The sequence below is a fragment of the Acomys russatus genome, chromosome 26 (assembly GCF_903995435.1).
Source record: "Acomys russatus chromosome 26, mAcoRus1.1, whole genome shotgun sequence".
NCBI lineage: Eukaryota > Metazoa > Chordata > Mammalia > Rodentia > Muridae > Acomys > Acomys russatus.
The window spans coordinates 29,240,186-29,253,675 of record NC_067162.1 but is presented as its reverse complement, the minus strand read 5'-3'; the positions used below and the strand labels follow the sequence as shown (position 1 = coordinate 29,253,675).

The following is a 13,490-nucleotide window of genomic DNA, read 5'->3' as shown; positions in this document are numbered from 1 at the left end:
AGTAGAGGCTTGGAGCCCAAGGCTGATGAGCCGTTAGGTATCAAGAGCACCCTTGCTTGGAGGGCCATTACCACAGCCTGGGGCCCCCTTCTCCTCCTGGGCTCATATCCACTGCTAGCTCTTTAGTTTTATGATCGTGGAATTTTTGGGCTACAATGCTAGAATGTTACTTTGGTTTTTCAGAAGAAACTGATTCTATTGAAAGATTTTAATTTTTTTTTTTTTTAAAGTAAACTACCAGATCACCTATTTGATGAAATCTAGTGCCCCATTTTCCAAAAGCATGCAAGCTAATGAAGATGGGCTCTTTGTCTTTAGCATGTAAAAAAGGGTAGTTACCAGGTTCAGATAGAATTCCTTTCTTCCTTCTTCCAGAGGGCCAGCGGTTCCCAAGAGGGGCCGCAGCATGCCTGGCTGGTTTCAGTACAGCAATGGAGGGGCCTTCACTGTTTTCTTTAGGAACTCGGCCTTCCATTCTACCTGTTCCTGCCTGTGAGTTGATGCAGGTCATGTTTGTCAGTTGCACTGAGGAGAACCCTGCTGCTGTATACTGTTCAATTGTATTTTTGTTTTGTTTCGTTTTCTGTTCAATTGTATTTAACACAGCAGACGTGCCTGTTCACAGATGTGTACTAAATATATACATGCATGTATTTCCAATTTTCTTCTAGATTCTGGCCCTAATTGCATTTATCTGCATCGAGACCATCATGGAGTGCTCCCCGTGCGAAGGCCTCTACTTTTTTGAGTTTGTAAGCTGCAGTGCATTTGTGGTGACTGGGGTCTTGTTGATTCTCTTCAGCCTCAGCCTTCATATGAGGGTCCCCCAGATCAACTGGAATCTGACAGTGAGTACGCACCGCCCATCTGCTTGCGAGAGGATTGGCTGCTGCTAGGCTCTCACGGGAAGTTGGAATCTCTCACGTCATATTTAGTCCTAGCTCATTTTGGAGCTTAAATATCTCCTCATAGCTCAGCTGTGGCTAAGCTTCCTTACTGGGTTGAGTAAGATTACACAGGTAAAGTGAATCTCAACTTAATGATAAAGCATTGTGACGAGATTGTGTTGGTCCTTTCAGGGACACCGTCTGTATTTACACTCAGCCAGAGGATTGGCTATGTGGCTATTTACACTCAGCCAGAGGATTGGCTATGTGGCTATTTACACTCAGCCAGAGGATTGGCTATGTGGCTATTTGCTGAATATGAGAAAGAAGACAGAATTAATGCATTTGCAGATTTTTCAGACTAGACTCAAGAGCCATTCATAAAAATATCGATCCTGGTGGGAGTTAGGCTTCACATCTGTAATTCTAGCACTTTGGAGGCAGAGACTGGGAGACCACGGCAAGTTCAAGGCCTTCCTGGTTTACATAAGGAATTCTAGACTTAATTGGGTAACATAACAAGACCTTGTCTCAAAAAAAAAAAAAAAAAAAGAACCAGCTAGGTGCGGGTTTGCACATCTTTAATCCTAGCACTCGGGAAGCAGAGGCAGGCAGATGGCTGTGAGTTCGAGGCCAGCCTGGTCTAAAAGTGAGTCTAGGGAAGCCAAGGCTACACAGAGAAACCCTGTCTCAAAACACAAACACAAAAACAAACAAACAAAAATTGATTCTGGGGCTGGAGAGATGGCTCAGTGGTTAAGAGCATTGACAGCTCTTCCAAAGGACCCGGGGTTCAATTCCCAGCACCCACATGGCAGCTCACAACTGTAACTCCAAGACCTGACACCTTCACACAGACATGCATGCAGGCAAAACACCAATGCACATACAATAAAAATAAAAATAAAAAATTGATTTGGAAGGAGTTAAGAGTGAAAATGCCAGTTACTTGTAAGCCCAAAAGGTACTATCAAGTACAGAACTACTGAGGGCTGCAGGTCTGAGCAGGAGGCCCACAGGGGGTAGCTACCATCCCTCTCAGTGCCTTGGGCTCTTAGCACCATTGGGACCCTCTTGTCAATTGGCCTGAGGTGCTCAGAACTGGTCAGTCCCAGTGACTCGGAAGCTTGAAAGTCTGGTAAGAAAATGTGTTCTCATGTTTTAGATGCTACACAAGAAAGAAGATGCTGGGAGGTTGCCCCAGTTTGGAGTTTTGGGAAGCTTGGCCTAATCCAAATGATAGGAGAATCTTTTAAAAGAGGAGCTATTAAGCTAGGCGTGCTGACACACACCTTTAATCCCAGCGCTTGGGAGGCAGAAGTAGGCGGATCTCTGTGAGTTCGAGGCCAGCCTGGTCTTGTAAGCTTGTCTCAAAAAATAAAGTAAAAAGATGACACTAGAAAGCTGTATTAACTCAGTGGTCTTGGCTTGCATATGTAAAGGACCTGGGTTTAATGCCCAGCACTGCAAACAAATAACTCAAACTCTGAATGATGCCAAGTGTTGCCAGCTTTGGTTGCTCTTTAAGTCAAGACTAGGTAATGCCACAGTAAAGGTGTATTGTAAACTGTTTCTGCTCTGCTCCTGTAAGCAGTAGCCCTGGGACACTGAGACTGCTGTTGGGGCAGCAGAGAAATGGCTTCATGGGCATGACTGGAAAGTTCTTCTGTTGCTTTGCAAATGACTCTACTTTTTCCTCTTTCTTTAGGATTTGGTCAACACTGGACTCAGCACTTTCTTTTTCTTTATTGCCTCAATTGTATTGGCTGCTTTAAACCACAAAACCGGAGCGGAAATTGCTGCCGTGGTAAGCAGACTGGATTGGTTCAAATCAGGCTGAGTCTCACCTTCTGAGACTTGCTCTCCTCTGTCCCCTGGCATGCATCCTGCTCACCCTCCTTTAGTGTTTCCTAGCCTGGCCTTGGGGGACCAAGGGATGCAGAGTGGTGGTCAGATAACAGAAAGGGCTCACTCTCCATGTGCTGTGTTTCTGCCTTGCTGCTGATTTATAAAGAACCTGTATCACTTTTGAGATGGTTGAGGGAGGATACGAAGCTTGAGAACTACTGAACTGGGACCAGCAAGATGGTCAGCAAGTAAAAGGTACTTGCTGCCAAGCCTGATGGCCTAAGTCCCGCCCCCAGGTCCCACATAGCAAGAAAAACTGACTACCATAAATTGCCCTCTTATATTCACCTGTGTGCCATGGCACACACCCCCCCCCCCAGTACACAATAATGTATAAATTTAATAAGCAGAGTTTTAAACTATAAAACTGACTGTTCTTCCAACACAATTAGAATTCTGTCAAGCTTGACTAAATTATTAAAACCTTACCACATCTCCTGGTGCTGCCCAGGTGAGAGGCAGTAGGAGGGCGTGGTGCCACAGCACATGGGCAAGGTGGCTTCATGCTAGGTTCTTGTGCGGTGAGACGCTATGCTTTCTATATCAAGTTTTGTCTATATTATATTTTGCTTGTGGGACCAGTGACCATGAATTGTATGCAATAAGAGAGGTGCTTTTGTGATTTAAAAAGAAAAAAATGTGCAAGGTCAGGCAAGGTGGTATACACCTGTAATCTCAACACTCAGGAGACAGGATTGCCTTAAAGTTGACATTATCATTTCCATAGAGACTTCCAGCTTTAGCCTACACAGTGAGACCCTCAAAATATTATGATAATAACAATAATCTTAATAAATATTAAAAGTTTAAATTATATTTAAATTTTAAATTTTAAATTTAAAAATTAAAATTGCTTTTAAATACTAAAAATGGGCTGGAGGACTGGCTTAGTGGGATAAAGTGCTTGCCACGTAGGCATGAGACCCTGAGTTTGGATCACCAGAACCCATGTAAAGCTGAACATGGCAGCAAGTATATCCATAATGGCAGCAGGTCTAAAGCAAGGTGAGGATGGGAAATCCGCAGAAGCCCATGGGGTCAGCTGGTGTTGAGAAGGGAGCTACATGTCACAAGACTGCAGGCGTAGAAGAGCAGGGAGGTTCTTGGGACAGCCCCCTAGTGATTCGTGGGTGTGTGTTGAGTCTGGCTAGTCAGATCCACCTTCCTTGTCTTCCATTCCCAGGGCATCTAAGCAGCTAGCATGCCCATGGCAAGAAATCTGGTCTTAAATGAGAAAGGACTGGTACCCAAGGTGGTTTTCTGACCTCCACATGCTTGATACCCACTGCCCCCCACACCAGAGAGGGAGAGAAGAAAAAACAAGCTGGGTGTGTTTTAATCTTTTAATCCAGTACTCTGGAGGCAGAGGCAGGTAGATCTCTGAGTTCGAGGCCAGCCTGGTCTACAGAATGCGTCTAAGACAGCTAAGTCTACAGAAAAACCCTGTCTTGAAAAACAAACAGAAAGAAAGGAAGGAAAGGAGGAAAAGAAATAGATTTCAGAAAACCTCTACAGTTGTCTTCATGCCAGGTTGGATTTTCTGTGGGTCACGTGACTAGAGCTTCAGAGCTGGGGATCTGGTACTGCTGGAAGGGGCTGCACACAGCTTGGGTCCCTATGACAACACTGGGCTTCAGGGCACACGGTCAAGGGTAAACTGTGGCTGTGTATTTTAGATATTTGGCTTCTTGGCAACAGCAGCCTATGCAGTGAGCACGTTCCTGGCTGTGCAGAAATGGAGAGTCAGCCTCCGTCAGCAGAGCGCCAACGACTACATCCGAGCTCGCACTGAATCCAGAGATGTGGACAGCCGCCCTGAGATCCAGCGCCTGGACACATGAGAACCCCCAGCGTCCTCCTACTGCCCTCACGCCCATTCTCCTAATCAAGTTTTTTTCCTCTCAGCACGTCAGATTTTTGTGTGATCCAGTTGAATTTTGTCCTGTTTGGTAAAAATTCACTTTGGGAAAGGTTGCCTAGAGTGTCCCAGTGACTGATCTGTGGTGGGCTGAGGAGGCCCAGGTCCCCCGGCATGGGGCACCCATGGGAGCAGCCAACTTCACTGACTGCTCCAGGTCTTAACTGTCTGTCTCAGACCACATGGTCTCACCCGACTCTGAGCCCCAGCCTGTCATGTGTATTTGTGATGAATCAAAACCTTATTAAATGGCATTGAGAAGGGAACTATATGTCACACAACAGAGGTCCAGGGATGGAACAGCCAGTGAGGTACTTGGACAGCCTCTTAGTGAGCTAGGGGTGGGTGTTGAGTCTGCTAGATCCACCCCCGTCTTCCATTCCCAGAGCATCTAGGTAGCCAACGTGGCCTGGGTGGGACTCTGAGGGGCTTGGCAAATGGTTGTGCTCCTGTAACTTCCTTGCTGGGCTGGTAAAGCTAGTGTCCTAGGCAGCAGCTCCATTGGACCACTGACTCACAGAACAGTGACCATTTGTCTCCTACCCTGCTGAGAAACCACTTGATTCTTCTTCTCATGAATCACCTTCCTGTGGTCCATACTCACTTTCCGGGATAGGGGACCACCATGTTTGCCAGTGTCCTGCCTACCTGATGTATCTTGGGGCTGAGTTGCAGTTTCACCACTTTTACCTTCTCAGGTGAAAGCTGCAGAAGAAATGTCCTTCCAGAAGCCCAGGCACTTGCCCACTTGCTGGCCTCACGGATCACGTGTCCTTGGGTGTTACAGAGTGGCACACTCACACTCACACTTCTCTTGTATGGACACATCTAATTTTCTGAATATCCGAGGTGAGCTCTAAAGTGATTCGGAGTCAGTTTATCTAGGATTTGAAAATACTTGAATTTGCACCAGGATACATCCTTCCGTGGATGTTCCACGAGGCACTGCTGTCACTTTGGGCGCCTGAGTGTCCTCGAACACCAGTCCTGGAACACGTTAGGGATCCTGGTTACAAACGGCTTTTGGATTGGTTCTTGATAAACTGAACATTATTTTGGTGGTGAATGAGTTAAACAGGCCCCTATGATGCTGTAATTTTGTTGTTGTTAGAGACTAATTATGTCTTTTTTGGAAAGTTTTAACATGTCAGGTTCTCACTCTGAACTGTTGATGTTTACAGACCTTGTCTTAGTCCTAATATTTTGTGTGTAGTCTCACCAAGAAGAAGACATGGCTGGCGGGAAGATATTGCGGTAGTTGAGAGCCCCCGCTGTCTCCTCCTGAGTACCGTTCACAGTTTGATCAGTGTGCTTTGTAGTTCATAACCCAGAAGTGGGCGGCAAGGCTGTGGAGGAGAGGCTGAGGAGGCGCTCCCCTTGCACTTGCCATGGCTCTGCATCATTCAGGGAAGAGCAGTGCTGGATGGTTGAATAGCAAAGAGGGGCCACTGGCACACCCCACTGCAGGGCTCAGGGTCCACAGAAAATAGGACCAGGCGCCATCTGACTGGGGGCCGGGTGGTGGAGTACGAGGGTCTGGCTCTCTAAACCCAACACCCAGTGTAGTCCAGTTCTGCACTGGCAGTAGTCCAGGTCACACGTTCTGCTCTAGCTCCTCTCCCTGGTTCTTTCCTCCTCCAGAGGGCAGTCTGGGTCTGGCCACCCTTGCCCAGCTCCTGAGGGAGAGCTGTCCTTGGTTGTGGAGAGTCAGCCTGCATACCTTGTGCTTTTACCAACAGTGAGCCTGTTGTATGTTGGGATGTAGGGGAGTGGATGACATCTGGATTTTTATCTGTTAGTTTTACATGGTTTTCTCCTCCGATTTGTTGTATATGTCTACATAATCAAAATTGGGCCCCCTCCCCCTCCCCCCGTCTGAGAATTTCCCTTTAAAACAGGGTCAACAAAGACTTGGCCTGCATCAAATGGGGCCTGTTTGGAAGGACCACCCTGGGTTTTATCATGTTACTGGCCTCTGGAAAAGGCCATCTTTGAAGTGGGTCAGAAGAAAGCATTCAGACATGACTGCTACTTGTGTTTCCAAGTCACTTCAATAAAACCATTTTATCATGGGATGAAAGGAGGCCTTCTGAGGAAGTGTTGCTAGCCGAAAGAAATAATCCTGAGACCCATTGAGACCATGAATACCAAGATACGGTTTAAAAAAAAAAAAAAAAAAAAAGGTGGTATCTCAGGGCTTGAGAGACTGAGAGTAATTTGCATCTTAGTGACAGAATCTTTGTAATTATTTATATACTGGTACTATTTAATGTCCTTTTGCTATGACGCCTCCCCCATGGCTTTTGTGTATGTATTTCCTTGTACTATTTAACTAGCTCCCATAGAGCCAGAGTGGCGTGTGCACCTTCTAATAGTGTGATTCACAGCCCCACTCGCCTGTGCAACAACGTGGCGAGGAAAAGTGTGAGGGGACATGCTTGTCTACAGTGAATGCCTCTGTATGCACAGGAGATAATCTAGATTTGGGCTTTATTTTTAAATAACCTCTGCAAATTGAAAAAAAACTATATTTCTGTGTTTATTAAGTCTACTATGGACCAATGTCAGTTAGGTTTGGATCATTTTAAGTCAACCTTAGATTTGTTCATTTCCTGATGGAATGGAACTGATTTTCCCAGTTGGAGCAAAACTTGAAGGGAAATGCAGTTTTGGGGAACATCTGGTGTGTTCATGGAGACATGGGGTTGAAGCCCTCCCACATTTGGTAGTTTTGGTGGATATAAACACTGACATCTTTGGAGAAAGTGTTTTGGTGCTGTTTCTCTGCACTGGTGTCATCCATACTGTTCTTTGTCCCCCCCTCCCTGCCCAACGCACAGAGGGTAAACCCTTTTTTCCTTCTGATTTGAGAGACTGCAGTCAAAGAAGCCTAAAGATACTTATTGGTTCCTGGAAAGGGCAAACACAGTGATGTAGTGAGTTCCTTTCAGAGAAGCTGTTTAAAATAGGTGGCTACGCAGGGCAGATTGCTTTTGTCTACAAAAAAAGCAAGAATTCAGTTAGCTGCCCGTCCCCAGTGCCCACATCTTCGTTAGCAGTATACTAGAATGCCAGAGCAGGCAGATCCTGGGCATAGTGAAACCAACAAGGACCAGCCATGCACTAAGCACTTGGCCCTGGGGTCCTTTTATAGACACCTGGCTGCAAGATGCACACCCACTGGCGGGCCTGGCACGCCTAGCTTCCACCCTATGCTGGGTGCTTCTGGAAAGAGTTCCATGGCTCAGCTGAAAACAGTTTAAGTTTCTTCTATCTTCTTTAAAGTTTTTCTAGTGGTTCAGGCAATCTTAGAAGAAATGAAGGTCTAACTCTGTTGTCCCTGCATGTATGTGAATTCTTGCTTGCTGTGAATGAGCCCTGGCTAGCCCTATGTATGACACAAACTCACCTTTTCTTGTGGATTTTCATGTACTGTTTGGAGGAGACCCCTTACTTATCTATGAGGTGGCCTAAGGCTTCACTCTCCCCATGTCAGATTCTCTGTGGGGCAGTCTTCAGAGCATGGAGACGTGTGTTTAGTCTAGTGATGATGTCGGCGCTTCCTACTCTGCCGTCTGTGTTTAAAACACACTAGAGTTCCATGGCTAGCATGCCACTGCCTGCCTGCCTTCTGAAGATGTCACCTATATAGCAATAGCAACATTAAATAGGTAGCAGAAAGGGCAGTGGGGAGTTGGGAGGCATACGCTTTCTAGGCGGAGAATTGTTGGCTGTTTCTCATGAGCAGAAAGAAGGGGGGAAAAGCTGCTTCTAGTGTATGAAGTTTCTAGGCACCTTTTAGGTCCTCATGAAGTTGCAGAGTCTGGGGTTCCTTTAGCTGTCTGACTTTATCAGCACCTACCCCATATCAGGGGCAACTTAGCAGAGAGTTTGGTGGACAGGTAAAGTTTACATGCCAGAGGCATGCGCGCGCATGTGTGTGTGTGTGTGTGTGTGTGTGTGTGTGTGTGGCTGCGCAGCATCAATGGGCCAACATAGATAGCCCTTGATATGTTCATGACCCCTGCTGCCCTGGAAACATGCACTTATCTTCCCCCTCTTCAGAAGAGTGAGGTCCTGGCTCCCGGATGGACTTGAAGGCAATGGCTGAGTGCTGGAGACCACCGTCCGTCCGTGCTGGCATCCAGTCTGGGTCTTAGCAGGTGACAGATCTGCCTCAGGTGCATTCCAGGCAGGATGCAGATATAACAGACCCCCCTCTTGGCTTTTTTGTTAGCTTTTTGACTCCTTAAAATCTATTCTGTCTCTTCTCAGCAGATATCTTTAAAGTAATCCAATTTGTTTGGTTGTGAAAATAATTTGAAATATTTGACCTGTCTATGTTTATTTAGACTTTATCTCTAAAAGAAGGTACCATCAGTGTTAGATCTAGAATTTTCTTCTAAAAGAGGATGTTCTATTGGGTTTTATGCTGGTCAGTATAGCATTGGATATAAGTTCTTAGGCTTTAGGATTTTTTCCCCCTTTCTAGTTTTCTCCTAAGAGGAGGCACAAGTCCATTGAGCTCAGAGCACTAGCCATTTGCCTAGAACCAAATTTAGATTATAGATTCGTAAACAGTGTGTTTGTCATTATCTTACTTTGTCACCCTTTTTATTCTGATGCGTTAATTCAGCTAAGCCTTTGGTTAGGGTTACTATCACTTGGACTGTGGCGAGCTAGCAGGATATGTCTGGTGTAATTATGGTAACATGTTTGGAACCACTTGTCAAGAGGTAGATTTGTTTGCTTTCTTTCATAATTGTGTCTGAAAAGAGAGATGCTGCTAATACCCCAGCAGGAAGTACCTAGCCCCACCTTTTTACCCAAGGGATCTGTGGACCGAGGACAGGGAAGGAAGACTTGTACTCGCTCCAGCCCAAGGCAGGGCCAGGCCTGACTGACGCTGCCTCCTTCCACAAACCCGCTTTGCTTCTGCTTCTCAGAACTGATTTAGCAAGTTTCAAAACTCTGTCCCCTTTCTCTGGCACTGAAGAACACACTGAGTGTTAGGTCCTGCCGCAGGGCGTGGCTGGCTTGCCCTGCCCTCCACCTGGGGGCGGGGCTTCCCCTCCAGACACCCTTCACTGTGTAATCCAGCCATTCAGGTTCCGTGGCCCCCTTTTTTGCCCATTTTCCTATCTCCCTGTTCTCTCCTTTACCCCACCCGCAGCACACGCTCCGCCCACCCCCGCGCTGCTTCCAATAACTCGTCCCCTTTAGCTCATCCTGACATTTAATCATTCATCGTGTGCCCTGGACTCGGGGAAGTTGAGCCCCGCTTAGCCCAGCAGGCCGGCCTCATTTGGGGCTACTCCCTATACCTCATCATTCTCCGCCTACTCTGGTCATCTTTAACCCTGGAAGAAGTTGCACCAGAAAACTGATTAAATATCAGAATGAGCTAATGGTGACAAAGCTATAATATGTAATTGCAGGGTTATCGGAAGCAGCATAGGAGGAGGAAGGAGAGCGTACTCTGGGGGCGGGGTGTGGGGAAGGGAAGGAGAGAGCAGGGAGGTGGGAAAAGAGTCAAAGGTCTGGTGAAGGGTCTCTGGGAGAGGGGACATCCCCAAGGTAGAGAGCAGGGCATGCCACCAAGGGCTAGAGAGGGCGAGAGCAAGGGCACGCTGTAGCCCAGGCCCGCCTGTCCCCAACTCGCTCATTCCTAACTTGTTTTAAAAAATAATTCAAATCATGATGAAATGAACCTATTTGCCTAAAATGATTGCTTTTTAATAACTCGATTTTGTTTGATTCCATCTGGAGGAATGCGAGGGAGTGAAGCTGTCTGTGTATGTTCAGTTTGTAGGAGTTTGGGAACCCACGGGAGAAACACTAAGCTATTTATTTGTCTGTCTGATTTTTGTTTTTGTTTTAAGTAGGGAATTCTGTCTTTGTATATTTTATGACAAATAATCACTTCACCTTTGGTGCCTTCCATGTGTCATATAAGCACTTGTCAATCACGGACTTGGGGGCGGGATGGTCATTTAGTTAAAACAGATAACACTATTTTTGTAGCATGATTGTGTCCTTTCAATATTGCTTCCCACTATATTGGTCTTGACACTTGGGCCATTTTCCTCTTAAACATCCTAAGAATTTTTCAAATGCCCTCCAGCAAGTCCTGCTCCTGCGCTGTGCTCTCCCCACACTGCACTTCTGCTGGCTTAGTTTGAGAGCCACAGGCTATATCTGAAAAAAGCTGTGTCCTTGCAGTCCTATCTGGCATCTTTCGACTGTGTGTTGGGCTGAGAGAGCCACTGCTTGCCAACAGCAAGAAGAACACACCCTCAGTTTTCACAAGCATCATCCATGCGCTGCCTTCCCGCTTGCTGGGTCTGACGTGAAGAGCTCGCATTTGGCTCTTCGTGCTCCACCCTTAGCCAGTCTCAGGCTGCTCTGGGACTTTCCTCACTTGGATTCAGGTTGTGGATACCCTGGGTGGGTTTCTGAGTGGCCTGAATTAGTAGGTACTCTGCTGTGGTGGCTTGATGAAGCCAGGGCACAGGGTGATCTAGCCACCCACTCTGCTTTCCAACCCTGCACCTTGGTGTTGTCTGGTCAGGCCAAACTTGCTGAGACATGAACTTGTAGCTCTTTGTTTTTGTCCTTTTTAAGAGGCAAAAACATGTAACTCTGTGACAGCAAGAGTTATCAGGTGGCTGAGTGACAGCTTTCTGCCAGGGTGGGCCACTGGCACTTCATTTAACTAGTGGCACTTTGGGGAGACAGTGGTAGTAGTCACCATATATTGTTTCTGAGGTCAGGTTTTCTATGAGGTAGGATCTTGCTAGGCAGACCTGGCTGGCCTCTGACTTGTAGCAGTCCTCCTGCCTCTTCCTAAATGCTGGGATACAGAAGGGTGCTACCATGCCCAGCTGAAGCTTTTCTTGTTTGCAGTTTGTAGCCATGGCTGTGGGCATTTCAAGGTAGAGGCCGTTGAACAAACTTTGATCTGTGTTGTTTGTAGTACTGGACTTTACATCCTGGCCCATCTGACATGGCCACCCCTGACTCCCAGGTTTGACCCTGTACATTTTAAATGGCGCGGGAGCCATGGTATTTGCTCCCGTTGATTTGCCCCTGACAGCAGACAAATCCTCACACTGCCCTCAATCTCCCTGTTACCCTTTGAAGGACCAATTTTCATGGTACTTGTCTTGATTGTTTTCATAGTGTTCAAATCTGTATTTTTGTATGTAGAGGAAAATAATTTTCTCAGCACTAATCACTAATGAATACTGTATTGCTATGAAGGAGTTCTTGTTTAATAAATGGACATATGAAAAATGCTTTTGTCTCTTCTGTTTCCCCCAAGGCTTTGGATCCCACTCCTGCAACAAGCTTGCCCTGTATGGGTGACATGGAGCCACTATCCACAGGCTGTAAGCAGACTCTAGAAGTACCAACTTGCCAGGCTGCAGGGCATTGCATAACTTCTGTCTGTGCGTCTGAATGCTCACGTGTTGTCAGTGTGTGTTCAGTGCGTCTGAATGCTCACGTGTTGTCAGTGTGTGTTCAGTGCGTCTGAATGCTCACGTGTTGTCAGTGTGTGTTCAGTGATGGTGACCAGAATGCTTTGCTGCTTCCCATGTGTTTGGGCCAGAATGCTCACTAGGGTCCTCATAGCAGGTGCTCTGGGGCCCTTGCTCAGCTAGTTTCCAAACCACGAAGCCGCAGGTTTTGCCCACCTCAGGACACCATCTTAACTAGGGCGTCTGCTTACCTGCACTGCCTCGACTGCACGATTGGGTAAAGGCACCAGCAGTGGTCACACAGTACCCTAATGCTCAGCCGAGAGGAAGTACTGCCTTGCTGCTGACACCAGAGCTGCCAGGACTCCCTGTGCCACTTGTATTGAAGTAGGCAGTTTCTGCAGGGTTTCTCGGTCAGGCATACTCCAGGCAGGTAGTCAGACTGTTTTAATCCATTGCGGCATTCTTATAGGGAGGGGATTCACATGCAAGATAAGAGTAAGGTTACAAATGCCCAAGACGTGGGCCCAAAGGCCGGCTCATTCTTAGGGCTTCTTGAATCACAGAAAATGCCATTTGTTACACTGCTTTTGTGTATATATATAAAAAGTATAAAAAAGTTAGAAAACACCATCAAAGACACATACACATTATCAAGCCCCAAGTGAACACAGAGAAGGCTATGTCACCAGTGGACCTGCCCAAGTGTCCAGAGTGTCCCCAGGAGAGAGTGCTTGGCTGGGCCTGCCCAGCCACTTGTGACTTGGTCACTGCCACTGCCCTGGTTGGCTCCCTGTCTGTTGGCCCTGAAAAACAAATCTGTGGGCTCGTTTCTGAAAAGGTCTCAGACCCATAATGGAAGACCTGGCTAGCTGGGTTTTCCCCTGCTTCACAGTGCGGCGGGAAACTTGAACAGATTCCTGAAAGTCATCTCAACAAAGTGCAGGTGTGAACAGGAGCGCTCCATGCAGTGCACACAGGGCAGTCGGTAGCCCAGCCCGTTGTGGTTCTGTCTGTCCTTGTTAGTGAAAGGTAGTCCTAGTCAGCCCTGTGGACTGCAGTGATTGGCTCTGTTTGATGTGTGCTTCGTTGGGGGCAGTGAGGTTAAAGGGCTCAAGGTTCTTAGGACAGAAACAGAAGGTAGAATATTCAAAGTGCCCTACCGTGCTAGCTCAGCCCTGCCAAGCCAACACAGCCAACTTTGAACGTGAGGCTTCAGGAGTGTAGTCTCCAGGGACTGGCTCTTCCGTCTGCTCTCCCATGGGCATCCCTTGTCATGCTCCTTCTCTGGCCCCG

General features: G+C 47.0%; 1 protein-coding gene across 1 annotated transcript in view; it reads left to right on the top strand.

Annotated features, from left to right (window-relative positions):
- The window catches only part of Cmtm4 (CKLF like MARVEL transmembrane domain containing 4), a 39,392-nt gene extending 34,366 nt beyond the window's left edge, over window positions 1-5,026 (top strand). The window contains exons 2-4 of the mRNA XM_051169177.1: window positions 672-848; window positions 2,596-2,694; window positions 4,472-5,026. Of these exons, the coding sequence (XP_051025134.1) occupies window positions 672-848; window positions 2,596-2,694; window positions 4,472-4,636 (441 nt within the window). The 3' untranslated portion in view covers window positions 4,637-5,026. The remainder of the gene's footprint in view (window positions 1-671; window positions 849-2,595; window positions 2,695-4,471) is intronic.
- Window positions 5,027-13,490: the final 8,464 nt, after the last annotated feature.